The sequence below is a fragment of the Uloborus diversus genome, chromosome 9, assembly GCF_026930045.1.
Source record: "Uloborus diversus isolate 005 chromosome 9, Udiv.v.3.1, whole genome shotgun sequence".
Classification (NCBI taxonomy): domain Eukaryota; kingdom Metazoa; phylum Arthropoda; class Arachnida; order Araneae; family Uloboridae; genus Uloborus; species Uloborus diversus.
In genome coordinates, this window is record NC_072739.1 from 121,203,306 (window position 1) to 121,227,537 (window position 24,232).

A 24,232-nucleotide genomic window follows, 5' to 3' on the forward strand; every position below is an offset into this window, starting at 1 on the left:
CATAATTTTCTAGTTGAGTGTATTTGGTTTATTTATTTATTTACTTTTTGGATTTTGCATTTATCTGTAATACTTATCAAGGGCAATTCTTTCCAAGATAAAATTTAACTGTTTATATCATACAATTTCAAAATTGTAGCTTTTAGGTGATCATTAGACCATAGTTCCAAAGTTGGTCCATATTTTGAAATCACTTTTAAAATATCAAACACAATTGTCTTTGAACTATTTTTACTTCTGTAATAGAAATCGGAAATAAAATAATTAATTATAAGGAAACTAGAAGGAAAAAATTTACAATAATAATTTCTTTGCCCTGTTCACTTGATCTGGAAATGTTTTTTCAAAACGCATTGCAGAAAAATGTTCCATTAAAAAAACAATATAATACCGTGAAGCACCGAAAATTGCAAAAATTTGTTATAATTAACCACAAGCATAGAATTTTCAAACGTCAATAATCAAGAATACTCGAATAAATTGAAAAAAATTTATTTAACCAGCAAAAAAAAAAGTTTATCTACATTCAAATAATTAAAATCCGTGAAATTATGGAAACTTTATAAAACAAGATTAAATATTGAAAAATATAACAAATAAGTTAACATTTTAAAACATGGAATGAAGAAAAATATACAATAACAAAAGATACAAATACCAAACAAAGATATAAGTCAATGAAAAGCTAATAAAGCTTAAGTGAAAGCATATTTTAAGAAAAGTAAGCGAAAACTTTTTTTTTTTTTTTTTCACATTTGTTATGTCATGCTCTAAATTTGGGAAATTTAAATATGCTTTGCCAATTTGGAAGCTCAGATAGAATGCATATATAAATCACAGTAAATTAATATAATTTTTTAATGTATCTAGGATAATATTCGCTTAAGCTATCATAGCGTAATTTGTTTGTTACTAAAGCAAAACATTTGGTTATGACTGTACAGAATTATTTTCATCAGGTTCAAATATTTTTCCTAAATATGCACTATTTTGCTTTAAAAATACATTTTGTGCCATTAATTACATGGAATATTTTCGCACTGTTTAATATGTTTAAATGTCCAAACACGTTTAATTGATTAATGAAAATTGATTAATCATAAAATGCAAATGAATATTGGAATTTGAAAAAATAGCTTATGGTTTCAAAGATTGAGAATAAATTCCTAATAATGATTTTTTATAATAAATTATTTACAATACATATTTGATAAAATGATACTTAAAATTCATATTAATTAATAAAAATTTAATGAGTTTTATTTTGTGTTTTTCAAAATTTTCATGAAAAAATAAACACGAAATCACTTCGTATTCAATATTTGTATTCATCAAAATCTTAGAATAGTATTTTCAGAAATCAAAACTTTTCTTCCAGTGGTGTCAAGACTTATGTATGAATATAGTGTATGAATATTTTTCATATTATTACAGCTGTAATGGAATGATTTAAAAACATCTAGTCGATTTAAAGATTTATTTGTCCCTTGAAATTTCACTGTAACTGGGAGAAGTTATCCTGATCTTTCGATCTAAATTACGCTGTCTTAGGCATTCTCTTCTTTTTTTATTCTTGTGAGATCCCGAAGAAGGTAAAAAGAGCCAAGAACTAAATTTTACTTTCAACTTAAAGACTAAGATATGGTTTTAGCCGGCTTTTTAAAACGGCGCATCCCATGCCCTCAGAAAGGCTCGCCTCGATCAAATTTTTTGTGCTGTTTGTATACGCTCTCTCGCAAGTTTTCAGTATTGTTTGTTTGTTTTATTTTAACCAGAACCGTTACGTCGCGCATTTTCGAATTCAAAAAGGAGTACAAATAAATTCTCGCATTCATTGGTAAAACATAAATGATTTTCATTTCTTCAGGACGTTTTATTTTCTACAATCACTTCAGATTGCGATCATTCCGTCTCTCAAATCAGTAGTATAAACTGACACTGATTGAGTTTCATTCTTTTTTTTCTTTTTTTAATCCACCTAAAGTCGCAGAAGGATAACTTCAATCGTCTGCCCAAATTAATGGTAAAATTCTACTCTTTCTCAAAACGTATTCGATTGTTGTGTGAAAGAAAGCCAATTGGCTAAAGTTTCTTTCTTGAAGTCTTGACTGTAATTGTAGTATTTTGGAAGAAATTTCAAGGGATGTTCCACTAACTGCGCACTGCTTTCGCTCTGGAATGGGTAGTAAATAAAAGTAATGCCAGATTTAAATGAAAGTTAATACAATTCTTCATAAGTGCGCGCTTTGGTTCCAGTGACATCAAGAAAGCGTAACCGTTCGATCTTAGGAGAAGAGCGAGCAGTAATGGAGGAACAGAACACGCCACTTCTGTTGCCACAACCATATTACAAATTTTGGAAATAAATGTTTCAAAATCCAGATTGAATCCAAGTGCGCAGTTGATGAATGCTATTAGTTAGTTTTAAACTTTTCACTCTCAAATACTACTTTTACGTAGTTCAAAATAATGTTGGCATAGCGTGTCCAAAAGTCAAGCATATTCGTTCGAAATGCAAATTTTAATGACAAATGGTATTGTTGAAAACAAATTTACTTAATAAGCTAAAAATCTGTTCCAATTTTGAAAAAAACAGTATGTTTTGCTTAATTTTAATGTAGCTGTAGAATTAAGTATTTTGATGAGTACAAAAATTGTACTGAAAAGAATAAGAAATAATGATTAGTGAATCGTCCTCTCATTGCGAATATTTTAGAATAGCAATTGATTGATTGTAACCCGCAATTCAAAAGGTAGGATTTTACTACCTTTATACGAACAGAAAAACTTATAAATTTACAGAAAAGTTATAATTAATTTCTAAATTGAGCTAAAAACTACAAATATGCAATTATCTATGCAAAATAGAATTTGTGCAATTCAACTAAAGTGGTTATAATACATAATGGCATGTAAGCCTAGTCAGATTGTCTTGTAACACATATTAATTGCGGTTGCGTTTTTATTTCTACTGTCAAGGAAAAATATGGCATCATTATTTAATTTTCAAATGAAAAAGTTTTTTCATCAAATTATTTTGAAACAATATTCAGTGCAGTAAATAAGGAATTTGACTTTTTTATTGGTAATAATTAGTAATTATGTTAAATTTTTACTTGAATATACAAGAATTTTAATAGTTTAGCCATGACGTAACAAACGGAGAGTATTTTCTTTTTTATTTTCATTTTTATGAAGTTTTTTATTGTTGGAGCTTAGACCTCAGTTATATAACATGAAATAACTGCAAAAACAACATTAGAAGTTCACATACAAATAACGAAATACACTCATTTATATTTTTTATAACATTATAAACCAAAAATACGTAAGTCTCAGAATGTATTTCTTTTGATACTTAATTTCGAGAAGACATTATTAAAGGCGAAAAATATGTTCCTTGTTGGAAAGGAAAATTATGTACCAAAATAGTTACTTAATATTATTTTTATAATTTTTAAATCTTATGAGAACAATATCTTTTTTAATTTAGAAAAATAAATTTAGAATCTTTGCCGCATTATTAAATTATTATTTCATTTATTTCTGTTTAAAAATACTTTTTAGTAGTTAACACTTATGAATGATGTAATAAATTTCATTATAAATAATACACTATTATAATACGAAAAGTCAACATCTAAACTACATGAATACTAAGCATTGCTACAGCTGATTATTTTCAGCCCAGAGCATTACTTTTCCATCTCTTTTTTCTTTCAAATTAATAAAACAATCGTATTTAAAAAGATAAACTGTCAGAAAAAATCACTTTTGGCAATAAATTTTGAAACAAGAGCATTTCTTAAACAATGCAATCAAAATATCTCTTTAATTTGCAAATAGATTTAAAATGGTACATTTTATAAAATTTCGAAATGTATATCAGCATTAATTTCAGTGCTGCATTCAATTTAAATTTAGCATGTTGCTGTCATAAAATTACGCCAGAAAATGTATTCACGTCAAAATATTATTTAATTACAATATCGAAATTTTTAATACGATCACTTTGAAAATTTTCATCAGAAAAATAGATAACATTTTCTGATGAAATACCTGAAGTTTCCGTATAAATTTTGTAAAAAGTTACATAATGGCGATTCATATAGAAGCTAGGAAATTTTACTTGCTTTCAGGAAACGTATCAATTTTATTAAAATCGTGATTTTTTTTACTGCATGCCAATATCAAATTTTTTTTAAGCAGTGATTTTTTTTATCAAAAATGCTGAACAATATTTTTCGCCGCCAATTCTAAAATTTTAAAAATCAATCATGATGTTACGATTAAATTAATCCCAAAATTATAAAAGTATTTCATAATGTATATCTCTGTCTAACTATAACAATTCTATTTGCAAAGATTAACCCATTGCGTGGATCCATGCTCGACTAAAATCTTTGGAATATTAGCTGCAGCATTTCTAACGGACAGAATGTAAAACGTCATCCACATTGTAAACCTAAAGTAATGAAACCACACTTCATTAGATTTAAAAAAGAAAAAAAAAGGCTGAAGTTGAAACAAAACCCGTTCTTAAAATATATTTCAGTTTTGGTAACGCTATAATAAAAAAGACATTTATTTTAATGGTTGGAAAAATCAATACAGTAAAAAATACTTAGTGAGCAAAAATATTTACTGTTTCAAAATATCCCATTAGATTTTTAAAAATAAAAATGGCAACGGATTTTGGACCCGCGTTCGAAAAAAAAAATATTTTTTTCATATTGTTCCCTGAACCATTTTTTCCTTTCTTCTATTAATAAAAGGGTAAGTTAATCTAATCAATAGTGGTTTCACAGTACGAAACAAATACACTTAACATTTAAACATACATTTAATGCTTTTTTTCATTTTTCTATTTTTTTTTTATTTTTTTATTTTTATGTTCTTATGAGGTGTACGCTTAACTGTAAGTTTGAATGTTGAAATAATTTTTGTTTTTAAGGCATCTCCATATCTAGTCTATGTTAAAAGCAAATGTAAGACTTCTTTTTGTAACGCAATTCGGTAATGATTCAAAACAAATTCTTGATTCTTAATATTTATTTTTTGAAGTTTACCTCACATTCTAATTGAAAAATTGTGAGAATGAGTTATTGTTCCAATGAAATACAAACATGTGAGTTTGAAAAACCAAATATCATAACTAAGCGATAATTTTTCTTTCTTTTTTTTTCCAAGTTCAAAAAAATTGTGGGTATAATATTCAACTGTTTCGGATTTATTGATGGGCTATTAAGTTTATTTTACAGCAAGCTTCAACTGTTGTTGTCTAAAATGCACTTATAAGATGCATATACTCAACGAAGTTTCTCAAAAAATTAAAAATATGACTTCAATCATATGTACTAAATATATTAATGCACTAAATTACATTAATGAGATAAAAGTTCCAATTTCATTTTATAAATCAAAGAGTTTTGAACTAATTGCAAATGTGCATGATGGAATGAGGATTCAGATCTCCACACATGGTGAATACAAAATGATGCTTAATTACAAGTAAATACACTAATGCTTGTGCTTGTGTAGCAGTAAAGTGAACTATCAGCGATTTACTACCAACATCGTATTATAAATTTCAGCTCTAGACGTTATTCCGAAGCACTGCAACACCTATTATTTTTTTCAATAAAATGCTGCATCAAAAATATTGCAGGAACTGGTAGCCATTCACTGTATTCTAATTGAAGTAATGACTTTTAAGAATAAGTTTTTGATAAAATAAATTTAAATACTCCATACCTTATTGCTAAATTCAAAAGTAAGTACTCAGCAATGGAACCGAGCACTAAATTCGTTTTATATCTCATACAGCTGTTGTGAAAGCTGGCTTTTATGAAAATCTTACTCTACGGTATACAATTTCTCTTGAAGAATTTAAAATTTACTTCTTTAAGTCCCTTAAAAAGCGTAGTACACTAAACTGTCACAATAAATATGTAAAGAAGGCATGCAACATTTATTTTTTAAAAACCTACGATGAGATTCCCAACTTCAGACCTCATGACATTTTTTTAATCATCATTAAATTTTGAATTTTTTGAAAAAGTTTATTTCTTTTATTAGTTTATATTTGTGCTCAATAAAATACAATGGCTTTATTTATAAATATTATTCGAATAGGTTTGAACCCAATGAGGTTAAACAATATTTTCTTTTAAAAATCGTTTGTTAAGTAGATCATTTAGTCTTATCATATTTAAATTAATAGTAATGTGTTAAGATCAATTCAAGTCAACGCGTCAAAACATTTTGAGGGCAAGTTGGAAACTCACCATTGATGGAAAAGTAATGAAAATGAGCTATAATTAACGCGAAAATAATATGCAATTGAATTACCAAAAACAAAATGGATGACATCAATGTCTTACACGTTCGTTGAAAATATTCGGAACAGGATTGGCAAATAGAATCCGTAATACCACAAAAACTAAAAGTTTGTTAACAACTAAATGAGAAGCAAAAAATGAAGATAGATTTCCAAGACGGCACAAAATGAGTTAAAAAATACAGTAATAATTTCGAGTAAATTTAAGGCTTGAAACCATCTTATATGATAACAGTGAGGCGAAATTGACACCATGCAAAACATTGACGCCATCCTTGACAGCATTGCCTTAAATGAGAAAATCTCATATGTCTACTGTACTTGACAATGAAATGTTCTACAAAACTCTGTATGCATAAATATGTGTATTTTTTACAACCATCGCAGCCTGCAAAATCATAAGAGTGGCCTGAGCCACTTTCTTTTTCTTGTTTGTTGGGTTTGTTTCTACGGACCGACAGACATCCATTACTTGACCACCACGATGACGGATAAAATCACGGCTGCCAGCAGTCCAATCCAGCTGTGGCTTGTGGTGTGTGGTGCGGCGTTGCAGCCATCCGAATCACAGCTACAGTACTGTATCAGGACGTTGAAAGTGCCAGCTCTTTTAAAGCAGTCTGTTCCTTCCTTTTCAGCGCTCAACCAACCGCAACCACGCACGAACCGGTAATCGTCCCTCACTAGTTGGAAAGAAAAAATGCTGCTGAGATAAGAACTGTGAGGGAAACATAATTTGTGCAACTTGAAACAACACCAGCCAATGTCAGAAATCAGCAAGTTACCGCCAGTGACGCACAGAAGAATTTTTCAAAAAAAAAAAAAACGGGGGGGGGGGCAGGATTGAAGGTCACCATTCTCATATCACACTCCAACGCGTCGCCTAACTTATTCTTTTAAATTATTGAATATTTACTTAACCTTAGTTAACAAAATTAATTATTAGTTACAAATACTTAATTAAAATACTAGAGAACACCAGATTTCATGTATTTACCTTTCTCATTATTAAAAATAAAAACAGTGAAGCAAAATCATCATTGTAAAACAATTTACGTTTGCAAACAATTCTGTTTTACAGGGGAAGAAGAAATAAATTTATGTTTGCAAACAATTCTGTTTTACAGGGGAAGAAGAAATAAATTTATTTTTTCTTCCTGAAAAAATAAAATGAATTTAATTTTTTCATGTATTAAATCTGAAATTATTGTTTTATTTACTTGGACTAATTTTACGCACAACATATATAGGAGACTATCATGAATCAAAAAAAAAAAAACCTCAAGGGTGATAGTTTCAAAGAGAGGAGTCCGGACTCCTGAACTCCCCTTGTGTGCGCCACTGGTTACCGCCCTTAAGGTGGTTAAGGTTACCTTAGCTGATGCAGAACTACATGCAATATACCAACAGCCCAGTCTTAAGGGCTTCAACTTACTGATTTTTATCCAAACTCAGCCTTCAATTGACGAGTTGAACCGCACCATTGCTGCGGACTCTTGCTGGTATGCTAAATTTATTTTAGCTACCTGTTGATACTCTCGACTTCAATTGGTGGACATCTGCAACCAGCTAGGTTGATGACTATTCCAGACTGTTGAGTTCATAACAAGGACGGAACTGCATTCTTCTCTTGATGCCACAACCGGACTGTCGGTATGTTGCATGTAAGCAATGTCAAATTTTAACTTTAACTCGCCCTATGGCGGCAATTACCGGAGCTATCCCCAGGATTCATTTAAACTGGCAAACCACAAAGGGATAAGGTCTCTGAGAAATCGTTTTAACATTGTCGGATTTTGACCAAATTCAATTTTATGGTAGAAACCTGTCCACAAATTTCTAAACTTTTCGATACGACAACAACATACAATGTGATGCAGAGCTCTAGTATTGAATTATAGTAATCACATTTGTTTAAATCCTAAAATCTCGGGGGTTTTCAGCATTTCAGATTTCTTTATATTTAGGACTAAAACAATCAATATCACTTGCAAGTCAAATATAATTAAAGTAGTTTGAAATTATATGTAAATTCCTAATCTAGAATGAGACAATGATCTTTAGAAGTGTTCAATTTTTACTAGGTTCGGGTGTAAAAGTAAGAGCTACAAAATAATGAAAAAAACTTACCACTCATTGTAACTTTTGACATTTGGTGCTATAGTTCTGATGTACAGATTCAAATCACAACACATCTCCTTTTGCACATAAAACATTCTATTCTCATTTTTATTATTTAATTGGAACTTTTTTTATTTGGTTTGAGTAATATCATTTGAAAAACTTGATTGCATAATTCACTGAATTCTTAATTCCTCACAAAATCGTCGAAATGTGTCCCCAAAATTTTCTTGTCAATTTTCAAACTTGAAACTTTTGTGGGGGGGGATTCATGTTTTGTTTTCTGATTTGCGAGATGGGTTGTAGAATATAAAAAAAATTCCCGTTCTTTGTTTCAATGATTTTTTTTTTAAATTTATTTATTCATTTATTTATTTATTTTTTTTTTGTGCACTTCTCAAAATTTTTGAACATTGTGTTTACGATAGAAGTTCGGATTTTATCTGAAAAACAATGACACCACATGCCAAGCACGTATCCATTTTAGTGTGCGTCATGATATAAAGACCTAAATTTGTTCACAGTACATAGAACCATACTCAGTGTACAAAAACTGGTACTTGACGAAATCAAAAAAAAAAAAAACTTAGACAAAAGTCATTGTAAGATCAAACATCTAGGACAGTCGTTTAGAGTAACTTTAATCCCCAATTTGTCTGTATTTATCTAAACCCCTCATTACTAAATTGTGTTACTGCGTCTATTTACATTAGTATTGTATAGTTCTCCAAAGTTAGGAAATAATAATTATGAAAACTATTTAAAATAAAACATTAACCGGGTTCAAAATTGTCCTGCAACTAAGGATAAGTTTGAACCTCTTGTGAAATGTGATGTAAAATAAATTATTTGAATCAAAATAGTACAGTTTGGAATGTGAAAAAATATAAATGTTTAAAAGCTCCCCGTTTTTATTTCACAGCATAACAATATTCTATTGTGTTTATTACATTGCATAAAAGATTATACATAAAGTTGGACGAGAGGTTTCAGCAACTTCAAAATAGTATTTAAGAGGAACTTTCAAATGGTAACTTCAGGCTTATTAGATTATAATTAGCTGTACACAGTATTAATAACTTATTTACTGAGTAGAAAGCAGCTATGAGCTTTCAAGAATTTCTTTTGAAGCAAAGAATACTAAAAGATATGAAGGGGTGCTGAGTTATCCCAAATGGCTCAAAACTGCTCTAAATAACTGAAAAACTATGTTATTGAATTCATAAAAGATTAATGCATCAAATAGTATGAATTATTTATTAATGTAGGCGAATTTGTAAGAATTTTGAATGAAATTAGTTTTTATAATGCATGAGTACTCATAAGTACCCTCATAGCACAACAAGTCAAGGCAAAGTTATAGTGACGGCGCAGAGACTCATAATAGTCACACGTCACAAAGTGGCAGATTTGTAACGCTTCACAGGAGTCACGATGTGACACATTTAGGACGTTTTTCATGTGACTTCACTGCGACTTAACTGCAATATTAAATTTGTGACGAGCCACTTTGAAGCGTTGTGAAAACGCCACTACAACGTCGTAGCAACCTGTTGATGAGTTTACAACGACGTTTCGAAACAGTCATTTATGTTACGTGTCACATAAAGATCTCATTTTAGTCATTGTGCTATTAGGGTACTGAATGATCTTTGGGAAATCAACTTCAGCAGGTGTTTACCTTTCTGTATGATCTTACGGCAGACGGTGGCTTTCTGTTGGAAGTCATCACGCTCTCTTTGGTTGCAATCTGTGAGGGCAAATGTGGAATTTCGAAAAGGATCTGCGCAGTTTTTGTCGTAATGAGAATTACATTCCCAGCACATAATCGCCAGGCCTAAAAAACAGTAAAAAAAAAAAAACAGAATTATAGCTAAAAATTAATACTAAACAAAGCATTAATTATATAACTGACCTTTTTAGATTTTACAGATTTAAGAAAAGAAATCCTGGCCATTGCTTAATATTCAGACGTGAACTTATTGCCAGAGAGTTTGCGCTGGATATTCCCTGCGTGAATGTAACAATCTCTTTATCATTTCAAATAGTTTAAACTCCGTTTAGTATCTTTCAGAATAAAACTGGAATTTCAATCCTTAATAAGCTCAAAAATCCCACCCAGCTAAAAGAGTTTCCCTTCCAGTGGATACCATCCCACATAGAGATTTTTCAAAGTAATGTAGCAGACACTGCAAAAAAAAAGACACCGGGACTACTTTGACCTCATGAAATTCTATGACATATACCTAGAAGTGTTCTCTGAAAGGAAGACATGGAAAATGGCTTCACCGCACAACATGACTGGTATCAAAGCAATTTTCAAGGGAAGGCTCTCAGCCAACTGTGCAACCGACAGGATCAAACAAAGATAACCAGAAGACTGGGAGATCACTTTCGATATTTTACTGTACATATAGTGGTGGCTCTAAAAAAAATCATTGTATTAAATGCAGCCGCATGCCAGCATCCCCATCAACACATCTTGCATTGTCAGGAAACTGTACAAGAGAGATTTTCTGGATAGTCCTTTTCTTGTAGTGAAGTGTTTTAGAATCTATATCATCATGGACATCGTTTAATTTCTTCCTCCATCGAAAAAACGACAAAAATTAAATTGAAATTCTTAATTACTTTTACGTAATTTTTTGCCTTGAAATAATCTCAAGTGAAAAAAAATTAACCTGTCTTTACTAGTAAAAAAATATCTCTTCAAGAGGTCAGTAAAGAAATATAACGCATTCCATCAATGAGTTAGTAAAAAACACAAAATTCTGCGCCTCAGAGCCAGAAGGACTTAAATCACATAATGGTAAATTTACAGGAGAAAAGAAAAACTTTTTTCTGGCACATGCAAAGGATGAGACGCGCGCTCTTTACACCCTGGTAAAACATTTAAAAGGATTTTTTTTTTTTTTTAAGGAATTACGTTCACATGGCTCGATGCATAATAGACTTCTACATACAATGCACTAATAAACAGAAAATCGCAATTTTTGAACTTACGTCAGTCTTGCTTTGAGGTACAGAATCGAAACAGTGAGAAACGAAGTGATGTTAGTGGATTTTTAAGAGTTTTGAACTTAACAGCGAGCAAAATTCAAGCCCCAGGTAGGTTTTTAATGAAACGTTTTCTAAATCGTGTTGTATAGCAGCACTTACCAAAGCTACTAGTACCATCTCCTGTCTCAAAACAGTAGAGAGTTTTTTCTCTCTACCATTTATACTAGTTATCTCCAAATATTAATACCTCTTTGTTTCTAAGTGTTTCAAGTGTCCATTCAATTGGTTGGTAAATGAGCATGAAGCGTCCTTGCAATTGGTAAGTAAAGAATCATATATGCAACTCTGACAACTACACAAACAACCAAAGATTGATTGTCTTTTGGACAAAAGAGGTTCGGAATCTTAACGAAGACAGCACCGATAGCAGTTCTGCAAATTATTTTTAAAAAATGATAAGTTTTCAAAAAAATGTACTTTGGTAAAGATAAGAGAATTCCTCCAAGAATAAAATTCTCTTAAGTTTGCACAAAAAGTTAGTCTTAATTCAAATATTTTGAATTACGACTAACTATTTATGCACTATACCCAAAGATATTGTAAATGGCTCTACAAGAGTATTTTCTTCATTGAAAATCGAAAATACGCCTCAAAAATTAGTTCAGCGTATTTCACGTTTTGTATCTTTTTAAAAAAAAAGTATCATTGTGGGGGAAAAGGGGGAAAACAGTTTTAATTTTTAAAATATTGCACTTTAATGTGTTTAATGTTTTTCTAATTCAAAGTGTTTAACATATACTATATTTTAAAAATAATAATAATACATATCTTCTCTTCCCTTCCCATCTTCCAACTAACCTTTAGGTGTTGCTATGTAATTGATACCTATTGTGATTCTTACTGCTTTCGTGTATTTTGCTCCTACAAAATGAGTTTCACTCCTCTAAAACATGTCAAGGAGTATTTTCACGCCTTGAAAAAAAAAACTAACATTATCTCTGTCGCTACATATAGACACTTAGCAATTATCTATTTGAGACAAATTTCGTTATAGCGGGCACTTTTGAAACTTTCAAAAAATTGATCAAAAGAGCATCAAAATAATAAAAAAAATATATATCAAATAAAGATCAAAACGAAGTTTCTACAATCTGCTATATTTTTAAAGATTTCTTCATAAATTTCATCCTTTGTATAGCACATAAATTTCTCTTTATATTTCAGCTATTTTCCGCTTGCAATTTAGACCCATCTGGATCCGCTCATATTAAACCAGGAGCTCTCGATCAATAATCAATTTTCTTCTTCCCAAGACCGGGAGAACTCGAGTTTATGAGAAGTTCATATTCTTCCCTAAAGAATTTCGCTTACGTCAGACGTTTTCTTATGCGATAAGACACAAGAATTCTTCCCCATTTTTGAATCTTGATTCTCATTTCCTTTTCCCTTTCCGGAAATCCCAGAAAAAAGTGCTTAGGTGAATATTTGTATACTTATGTAGGAATACTTCTAAAATAAGTTTTAAAAAGAAATATTTTAAAAATCCTTCAAATTTCCTGTGATTAAAAAGTGTTGCGTCATCCTATGCTTTTAAAAATTTCCATTCTAAGTAATATGCTAATCACTTGCACCAAAGAAACACCTTCATAGATTTGCTGCGAAGTTAGTTTGCAGAATACATTTATGTAACGAGTCTCCAAATCATAGATTGGTTTTGTCATCATCATATCCATAAAAATACCAATTTTCCACTGGGTTTGGGGTCAAGAAGTTTTTTCATGCATATATATTATTATACTAGTATTGATAGAATGGCTTCAGACCAAAAATTCAGGGAGTTTAACCCTCCCTTCTCTTGCTTCTGCCCTGTAGTTGGATTCGTTAGAACAGATATACGAAGATTGATCCAAAAGTAGGTTTCCATCAATTTTACAAATATCAGCACTATTATTGTCGACGGTGCCGTAACTTCTGTATCCAATGTCACAGACTTCCACCGCCAACACGTTGAAAAAGCGTTTCAACCCTCTTTTGACTTCGTCGTCGCTCCGGAAACGTTGTCCATCAAATATCAAAGTGTTCCTTAAACTTGAGAAACAAGTGCTAATCACTAGAATCGAGCTCCGAACTGCAATCAAGAACGGAGTGAGTTGTTAACTGTCATGTCCCACTCTGACGGAGGAATTATGTGACATTCGATACAGAAGTTAAGGCACCGTCGACAATAATGCACAGAAAAAGATGGCGATTATGTATAATAATAGAGAAACGTTTTCTCTTTCCAACGATGTAAATTTCAATGAGAATAGACTATGCTGATACTTGTAAAATTGATGGGAAACTTACTTTTGGATCAACCTTCGTATATCTGTTCTAAAGAATCCAACTGCAGGGCAGAAGCAAGAGAAGGGAGGGTTAAACTACCAGAATTTTTGGTCTGAAGCCATGCTATCAATGCTAGTATAATAATATATATGCATGATAATACTCCTTGACCCCCAACCCAGTGGAAAATTGGGTATTTTTATGGATATGATGATGACAAAACCAACCTATGATTTGGAGACTCATTACATAAATGTATTCTGCAAACTAATTTCGCAGCAAACCTATGCAGGTGTTTCTATGGTGCAAGTAATTAACATAGTACTTAGTATGGAAATGTTTAAAAGCATAGAACGGCGCAACACTTTTTAATCGCAAGAAATTTGTAGGATTTTTAACATATTTCTTTTTAAAACTTATTTTAGAAGTATTCTTACATGAAGTGTTGCATATTTGTAAAATTGATGAGAACTTTACTTTTGTATCGACCCTCGTACTTGTATCTTTCGCAACGCGAATGAGAAAAGCTAACCCTGTACAACCAAGTTTGTCGTGGAAAATTGGCAAGCATCCAGTTAAAATAATTCTATATGAATGAGTCTAGAGATAGAGGTAGAGCTTCTATATGATGGAGAAGGAATAGCCTGATGTGCGGTTTCGTTCATTTTGGAGTGTCTGCTTCCCAACTCTAACAGATGTGTCCGTTTCTCAGCTGTAAACTAGATGTCCGCCTTTCCATCTCATCGGCGCGATGCTCGCACAGTAAGATAGTGAATTTAGGATTGTTGTACACTGGTTTTCCCTATGGCAAGATATTCTTCTCTGAAAATGTTTAACTATCCAGATATACAGCTCTTTGATGTAATTTTTTCCATAAATCTAGAACCTTTCAGAAGTTCTTCCTATCCTCAAGTATTCGCCATTTTAACAAAATACCAAAAATAATTAACTGCTTACAAGTCAACAGAAAATTTCTACTATTTAAAATACGTATTTTGATTGTAAGAATCAGTGTTATTGTGTTAAATAGACCAATTTAACCATTTGCAACCCTAGAAGATATAAACAAACAAATAAATAAAAATAAATTCTTTTTTTATTATTTAGTTTTTCCCGGAATAAAAAAAAATTATTTTCATGCTCTGTTGCTCAACGATCGAATTTCATTACAAAAACTTCAACAAGTTCCTATCGTCTTTGCCCTAATTAAAAATTGAATATTCACTTACAAATAAAAAAATATATCGAAACAAGGAAGTGAGATAAAGATACGGAAGTTACAAGTCATTTATAAACTAGTGTTTTCATCTGCGGATGTTATCTCCGCTTCTGCAAAAAAATATAAAAAAAATAAGTTGAAACAAGGAGACATTGAGCAGAAGGTCAAAACATGTGTCTTATTCCATTTCGTCTTTTGAACGAATTGGAATTCTCCTTTTCTCCTAAAATTTTAATTTGAAAGGGGAAAAAAGAAAGAAAAATATTTTTTTTAACTAACTTATGCTCTCTACTATTACAAGATTTGTATTAAGTGGAATTTCTTTTCCTTCTTCTTTTTCGAAGTGATATGTTTAAAAATAATTTAAAGGGGTCACATAATACGTAAAAGTGAAATAATGAGAAAGTATTTTTTTTTTAATTCTTTAAAAAAAAGATGGAGTAGAAAGAAACATTCATTGAGCAACTGAAATAATGAGCTATATTTTCTTCTCAGACAAATAGCACCAATTGTTCAACAATGCAATATAGACATCCGCGGCGCCATTTAAGGATTTTTTTTCTAATCTTTTAAAGTTTCCCTACATGAATTCCATGAAGAAAAAATCGTAACAAAGTAAAAAAATATTTTAGCAGATATTTTGAAACCAAGATATCGCTAATTGAATTTGGTAATTTTTCGCATTGGCACCCTTGGATAAAAAGGGAAAATTCGTCAAAAAATAAACTTCAGCATGGCTCTTTAACCATAATTAAAATATCGCGCAGAAATTTATTTCATAAAACTCAAACTCGATCGTTTTGAGTACAGGTATTAGATCTATAACGTTTCCAGACCTAGTTTATATTACGCGAGACGGGGAAGAATCCCAGATATCACATGTGCACTTAGACTGGGAGATTCTCCCTAGGCGCTCGGATGTGGATCAATATCTTTGAGCTCTTCAGCCCTCCACCAATCAGAAGGAAGGTACCAGCCGAAAGACCCTTTTGGCCTTTTAACGTAGGTGAAGGGCTAGCTATTTTTGGAAAATACTTCTGCTCGAATTGAGGATAGGTACGCCTATCTTTATAGTTGATGATGAATTTGGAAAAACTAGAATGTGAAAGGGTAGAAATTGAAATAAACTCTTGTAGAATTGAGTGCAACAAGAGTTGTTTTTTTTTTTTTTACTTATGGGATAAGAAAAATTGCCTTTATTTAAGTTTTATTTCAGAATATTCTTTTTTCTGTAAACTAATTAGTAAGCATATAAAGCAAATTTTTCTGATGTTCTGTGTGAAGCTTTTTTACTCTTTTTGTCGCTATGATTCCAACCTGAATTCGCTACCAAGTAAATGCTAGAAGCATTTTAAAATAAAAGATCTTCGTTGGGAATCTCATTTATTTTTATACTTAAATGCGAAATAAGATGAAGGGAAAAAGACGCTTTCAAAATGAAAGAGTTGATGCATCAGCTAAATTTATCAGAAAAAGATATTATTTTAATGATTGTTTCTGAACCGAGAGTTTTTATCTGTATTGCTTATAAATTGAACAATTTAAAAAGATATTCATAGTCACAGAATTCATTTTCATTGAACTTGTATCCTTTCTACGAAGTTGGTAGTTCTGAAACTAGTATACACAGTTTTCTGGCACATTTTCAACTTAGCACGATTGACTTCTTCAACTGAAGTGTCTCTAAAGAAACTTAACAACTGCAAAAGGAAAGCACGAATAGCAGGGAAAATAACACTGAGCAAGGGCAAATGTGATAAATTGTGTGAATGATAATTTTGGCTAAATTGTGAGTTGAAAAGAATTTCAACTTAAAAAAAAAAACTGTTAGACAGTCAGAAAATTGCTTAAAGTTAATATTTTAAGTAAATATTTTTAATTTATTCGTATTTATATTCATTATTAAATTGTGGTTTTGGTTTAGGTTAAATTTTATGTAACGAAGAAAAGAAATTATTAATAAATAAGATGGATAATTTCTACTGTCAAGTTAATTAATGAAAAACAGAATAAACTTAGTTATTATGCTTCGTACATTTACCACGCTAACACATTTTATGGCAGCTATTAATTTGTATTCAACGATTTCATATTATAAATAAGAAATAAGATTTAAGTGGGTTGCAATGAAAATAAACTTGATGCAGTTATTACCTTGTGTAGCGCTCTTATTAGTTTATTGAGGAAGCTAAATATAAAACATCATCAAACAAAATTGCCATTTTTCCTAAAATGATCAAGTATTGAAAAAAAAAACTTACTCCAAGGAAAAAAATCAATGTTTCATAATGACAATAAATCCTCACAATCTTTAAGAGTATTTTTAGTAACTAATAAATAAGATATTTAAATGTTTATTTTTTCAAGTAAGAATATTTTACGATTAAGTCCGTAGTTTAAATATAATTTTACAACTCAAATAAAATGACTAGCAATTAAAACTATATTTTGTTTCAAATCGTTTTCATGTTACAATGTAAATTTAAAATGAAAGCATGGCCTAGTTATAATGCAAACTAAGTTCAATGTTAAATTAAGAATGTGAAACCAAAAATTATGTTTCTTTATTGAAGACAACTATGCAAAAAAAAAGTAAATATTTGTTTTGTTTTGCTATTTTTGACTAAAAGAAGGAACTTTCTGAATCAATCGAAACGAACTGATTATATAACAACGTAAAATTTTTAGTTTTTATCGACTACTGCAGAGATTTTTAAATTTTTGCTCACATTTGTAATTAAAACCGGGTTCAAAGTTTCTTAGTCTTTATTTTAATTTTCTCCCTGAATAATGAAAAACTTTTCATCTTTAGTAAAATGGCGCAGTCGAACAAAATTTAGAATTAATATTCATCACTTACAAAGGAGATTTGGGAACCTTTACAAGCAATGTTATTAAGTTGCGGATCTACAGTAAGATTACTAATGTTTGTTTTCCCCCAATAAGTATAAAATGAACTTTTACCTTAGAATATAAGAAACCAAATTTAGAAAATAAAACAGTCTGAACAAATCAGTAGAGGAAAGTGGTGAAATATTTACTCTTCTTTTAGTGTCATCGATCTTGTAATATTTTAACTACGTAGTAAGCATTTATTCTATTCCAGTCAGGAAAAAAATATCGCCGAAGATTAAAGCACATGATAATACAGGCAATTTTCAAAAATTTATTGTACTCATTTTGTAGCAATTTGTTGAAAGTTAAAAATTATTTTTGTAATTATAAAAGGATAAAGAGTTCTAGTTATTAACATTTTAAACTTTTATTGAAACCTTCTAATATTTGCAGCAGTTTTTTTAAATTTAATATTAAGCTTGTTTGTATTTTAATTGATTTTGATTAATCACTCAATAATTTATTAAATCATTTAATAATTTACTATTCATTTATTAGTTCATTCATTTACATTCCTTCATTTAGTAATTTACTTATTTATTCATTCATTCATTAATTGTCTTATTAATTCACTCTTTTGTTCACCCATTTATTTTTCGTCATATATTAATTAATGTATTTTGTTTAATTATTCATTTATTGTTTCAGTATCTTTTCATTTATTCACTCAACCTTTAACTTACTGATTCATTTGATCAAAAATATTTTTCATAACCGAAGAGAAAATATTTCATTAGAAAAATATTTTATTTTTTACTTTGCCCAATGAAAAGAAATTTCAATGCAAATTTTATTATAAAACACAATATTTTGTCTTAATGTAGTGTAATTTTCAAAACAAATTTCCAAATTGTACATATTGAGAGCTCAGTCATCTTAACCATTTTACTTTGCCCCACATTCCTCTACTTAACATTACAAAAACAGTTGTATGCTAAATGAAATTTAAAATCTTTGACAGTATTTTTTCTTTTTTTTTTACCTTAAAGAAATTAACATACTTGAAAAAACTATTTGAGCAAATGTATGTTCTGTAGCAATAGTTTTCTCTATTTCCTGAAATATTTTGTTTTCAAACGTGTGCATATTGAGCTTGAAAATATAGTTTTTATAAATAAATGTTGAATAACATTTCTTCCCCTCGCAATAAAAAATAATGTAATTAAAACACTAACACTCACATTAGCAAGAGAAAATAAAAAGTTCAGTGGTTGCAGTTAAAATTAAAGTAGTTATCATTTGTGTTACATAATTATACTTACCAATTGTTTTTTTTTTTTTTTCATTTGCAGTAAAAATAGCAAAATGACTTTTATGCATATATATATATATATATATATATATATATATATATATATATATATATATATATATATATATATATATATATATATATATATATATATATATATATATATATATATATATATATATATATATATATTTATATATATATATATATATATTAAATCGAAATTAAAAACTTGTCACAGAGTACCATTTTTCCCAACAATATGAAAAAAAAGGAAACAAAAAATGTTGCAGCTACAGTGTATCGCGGAAAAGTAGAGATTTGCAGATCGACGAGGATGTAAAGTTTGAACGAAATTGAATTTTCCAATAAATTATCATTTTCAAGTTTATGTTTAATAATACTAACTAACTCTTTTCCCTATCTTTTGTTATTTGTTCATTTATATTAAGATTATAAAAATATTTTGCAATAGACGTTGCAAAATATTTGCAAAGAACGTTCTAATCAGATATAGTTTTGTGATTAACACTTAAAGAACAAATTTGAATTGATTAATAACGTCTTAATTGTTTAGTAAAAATCAGGGTTGTCCAACAAATATAATTTTTGTCGACAAAAAATACTAACTTTTCCGTACCGAGAACTATGAAAAAAAATTAAGTATCAAATTTGAAATCTAATAACGAAAGAAATTCAAACACTATGATTTGTAAAATATGTTTAGAAAAATGTGTGTTGAATTCTAAGTTTTGTATTTGGGAGAATAAATTAAAACTTCTTTTATCCTCATGATTATTAGAATGTAAAGTGTACAAAATGACAATGTTTTGAACCAATGAAAGTGGCTTGTACTTGAAAATTATTTTGCTAAAAGTTATCAACCTGTCTGCTTTTTGAAGTTTTTCTTTTCTATGTTTTATGTCTTACTACCGTGAATAATAATCTTTATAAAATAATATCAACAATGACGATAAACAACTTTTTAACAAAAATAAAATATTGGTATATAAAAACATTTTTTAATAATTTTGAACTTTTACTGATTCTGATGAAGATTTATTTTTCTTTTCATTCTTTCACGTTTTTTCCCTTTCTTTATTAACTAATTTATTTATTTTTTTGTCAATTTAGCTGATTGATTCGCCCATATTTCTCCTTACAACTGTTTAAATAGGAACACAGTTCAATAAAAAGAAATGAAATTTATCGTAAAAGAACCACACTAAAATTAAATAATAATTATTTCAACACACTTTTTTGATTGAAAAATAACTTTAAGAATTTTTTCGTACTTTTTAAAGATTTTGAAACAAAATGAAAGCATAACGTAAAACAAAGATGGTGTTTGTCGCAAGAGGGTCACATTGAATTTATTTGAATAATAATTATTAATGATATTTTTTACTAAAAACAATTTTAATAAAATTTAATTTTACAATTTTTTCTTTTCTTCTCTTATTCCCTTTGTTTTGTGAATTTACAAAAAACAAGAACATATTGCAAAACAAAAAAGGACATTTATACTTAAGAAAGTCCCGATGAAATTTAATAGCAATTATCATTTATTTTTCTTCATAAAAACGAAAACTTCTTTCACAGTTTTCTCTTTTCTACCCTTACTCTTTTTGTTTCATGAATTTATGATAAAATCAAAGCATAATGTAAAGCAAAAGAGGTCATTTATTCTTCAGTGATTTACAGGAAAATTTAATAACAATTTTCAATTTTTTTAAACTCTAAACGAATATGAACAGAAACCCTTTCACTATTTCTCTTTCCTTCTCTTACTCTATTTGTTTATGAGTTTACTATAAAAGAAAAAAGTAACGTAAAATAAAAAAGAGGCATTTTTCTTATGAGAGTCACAGGGAAACGTAATAACAATTATTATTTATTATTTTCTATAAGTAAAATGAATTTTGCTAAAAAATACTTTCACAATTTTCTCTTACTCTTTTTTTCTCTTTCATGATTTCACTATAAAATAAGAACATAATATGGAACAAAAAATGATATTTATACTTACGAAAGTCACCGGGAAGTTTAATAACGATTACCAGATTTTGTTTTAAACTTTTGAACAATTTCTAAATTTGTAACACTATAAAATTCTAAACAGTTTCAGCTTTCGCTCTTTCCTTAAAGCAATTTAATAAAAATTACTTTGGTAATTTTCCTTTTATGCATCTCTTATTCTTCTTGTTTTATGAATTTACTGTAAAATAAGAATATAATATGCAGCAAAAAAAGGTACTTATTCTGAAGAGAGTCACAAGGAAATCAAATAACAATTATTGGCTCACTCTATTTTTTTTTTTTTTTACTAAGAACAATTTTTAAAAAAAATTATTTTATAATTTTAAAATTTTTTCTTTTCTTCTCTTTCTCTTTTTGTTTTATGAATTTAGTATGAAATAAGAACTTAATGCAAAACAATGGATTATTTTTACACTTTAAGACTCACAAGGGCACAAGGACAAAGCAATTATCGTTTTTCTTTAAACTAAAAACTATTAAATAATTTCAATAAAAATTACTTTCATACTGTTCTCTTTTTTCCCTTTCTCCTTTTGCTTTATGAACTTACCATAAATTAAGAATTTTATCAAAAAATAATTATTATTTGAAGGAGTCACAAGGAAAATCAATATTTTTTTAAAAAATTACTTTTGCAGTTTCACCACATAATCCCTAATTCTTTCAGTAAAATTAATTCATTATAAAAATAAGAGCACAGTTTACTGAAAATAGCCTTTGATGAGATCTAGAAAGCGATTATAGATTTTTTTTTCTCACTAAGGGGAACGGAAAACGGAAAAATCTCAATTTCAGTGAAAAATCTTACTTTTTTTCGCATGATATTGCCGGATCGGGATGCCTGAGGCTGTACCTACTTGTTGTTGACTACTTACCGGATTGGATGGAGAAGGCCAAAGCAACCAGGACAGGTAACCAGACTTTGCTTCCGAGGTGGTCTATGGCAGCCATGGTGGATTTCGGGCGGTCCGTCGGGATGGTGGGGATGAATGATAAAAGCTTACGCAGCAACGACCTTGCAACTGCTAGCGGCCAGGATGAGGCTGCTATCCAGGGGCAAAGAAGCCGAGCGTTTGCTTGTTTTAGTTTCAAGGATTCCCAACCATAGATGCCGGAAATTTGGGCCGAATTTTCACAGATAAGATATGGAGGTGCCCTAAAGACGAGGCGCGCTTAGAAGAAAGGAGAGTCGGTGGTTGGATCCGGGCGCATGCGCCCCGCTGCAACGGGATGCCCGGATTAACCGATCGATCGTAGAATGGTATAGAACGTCCTTTCCTCCCCTTCGAGGTGAAACGATGTTGCCTATGGATTTTTCTTTTCTTTTTGTTGCCCTAGCTTTTTGTACATTCAGATTGTTTCTGGGGGCTCGTAAAGTTGAGTCATTTTTTAATCAATGAACATGAAAATCATTCATGATTTATTCGAAATGACTGTATAGTTTAATTTTATGACAAGAAAAATTTCTAATTTCAAACTACTTCGGAGTTCTCTAAATTCTCCAAGTAAATGTTAGTAATTCAAAAGCTCATACAGAAATGCGTTCTCAGAAAAGAATTTTCAATGAGAATTAAATAAGACATCATTATGCATCTTATAGAACATCCTTTTCTCCCCTTCGAAGTTAAACAATGCTGTCTATAGATTTTTCCTTTCCTTTTGTAGATTCGGATTGTTTCTGGGGGATCGTTAAGTTCAGCCATTTTTTTAAACAATGAACATGACAATCATTCAAGATTTATTCGAAAGCGATATAATTTAATTGTATGATAAAATAGATTGTTAATTCGAACGATTAGTCATATAATTTCTAAATTCTCCAAGTAAATGATGCTTATCGAAATGTATTGTCATAAAGGATGTTTTAGAGAAAAATTAATAAGAAATCATGAAATACTAATTATAGCAAATTCTCTCTACCCCATCTTTTTATAGATTCAAAACGCTCTTGTGAAATCGTAAAGTTTAGTTATTTTTTGACCAAATGAACAAGCCAATCATTCAAGACGAATTCGAAATGACTATATAGTTTAATTTTATAATAAACTACATATTTCTAAATAAATATAATTTCAAAAATATTTTTATACAATTTCTAAATTATCCAAGAAAATGATGGTAGTATAGTATCTTATCGCAATTTATTGTCAGATAGGATATTTTAGTGAGAAATCAATACGAACTCACGATACACGTGTCACAGAACGTCTTTTACTCCCTTCAAGGTGAAACGGTGTTGCCTTTTCATTAATTTTCTCTTTGCTACCCCAGCTTTTTGTGGATTCAGATTGCTTCCGAGGGATTATAAAATTTAGTCATTTTTCAAACAATGAACAGGGTAATCATTCAAGGTTTATTTGCAACTGGCGGTACCCGCACTGCTTTGCCCGTAGTAAAAAATTAAAAGGTCATTTGGTTCGTCTGTATATTTACAAATAATGGATGATGAATTTCTCTCCAATTTGCTATATTAATTTGCTCGCCTATGTTATGGTAGTTTGCTCGTCCATGTTATAATAATTTGCTCGGTAAAATGTTCTTAAAATTGGAATAGAAAAAGAACGAAATCGAATTTTTGAAAAATCGCTTCATGGTGCACACCCATAAGCTACAAACTAATTTTGTGTCAAATTTGGGCCGAACGGTCTAGGTGCTATGCACATCACAGAGATCCCGACATCCAGACTTTTAGCTTTATTATTAGTCCCATCAGCTTAAGATTAGCCATTTTGGATCGGAACACGCGTTTGAGTGGTTGTCTTTTCTGGCGAGTTATCGCGTTTGGTGCGTTTGATGATTGTTCACTGTGAGTAATTATTAGCTGCACACTCATACGTGAATTGTTTATTAAATAAAATATTATTTTCGGTAAATTTGGTGAAATCCGAAACTTTGCTGTGGTAAGCCTATCAGTGCAACAATGAAAAATCCGATCCAAAATGGCTAAACTTAAGCTGATGCGTCGGCATATCTAGGTCGTACTAATACTAATAATAGGTCGTAAATTTTGTATTTTTTGACTCATTATTATTTTCACTTC

The 24,232-nt window shown here is 29.9% G+C and overlaps 1 protein-coding gene across 1 annotated transcript; it reads right to left on the bottom strand.

Annotated features, from left to right (window-relative positions):
- Window positions 1-476: 476 nt before the first annotated feature.
- Window positions 477-22,363, bottom strand: LOC129230708 (uncharacterized). Its single transcript, XM_054865128.1, has 3 exons — window positions 22,068-22,363; window positions 10,143-10,298; window positions 477-7,023 (listed from the first exon to the last, which is right to left on the bottom strand). The coding sequence occupies exons 1-3, from the start codon at window positions 22,141-22,143 to the stop codon at window positions 6,809-6,811; spliced, it is 447 nt and encodes a 148-aa protein (XP_054721103.1). The 5' UTR covers window positions 22,144-22,363; the 3' UTR covers window positions 477-6,808.
- Between the last annotated feature and the right edge of the window lie 1,869 nt (window positions 22,364-24,232).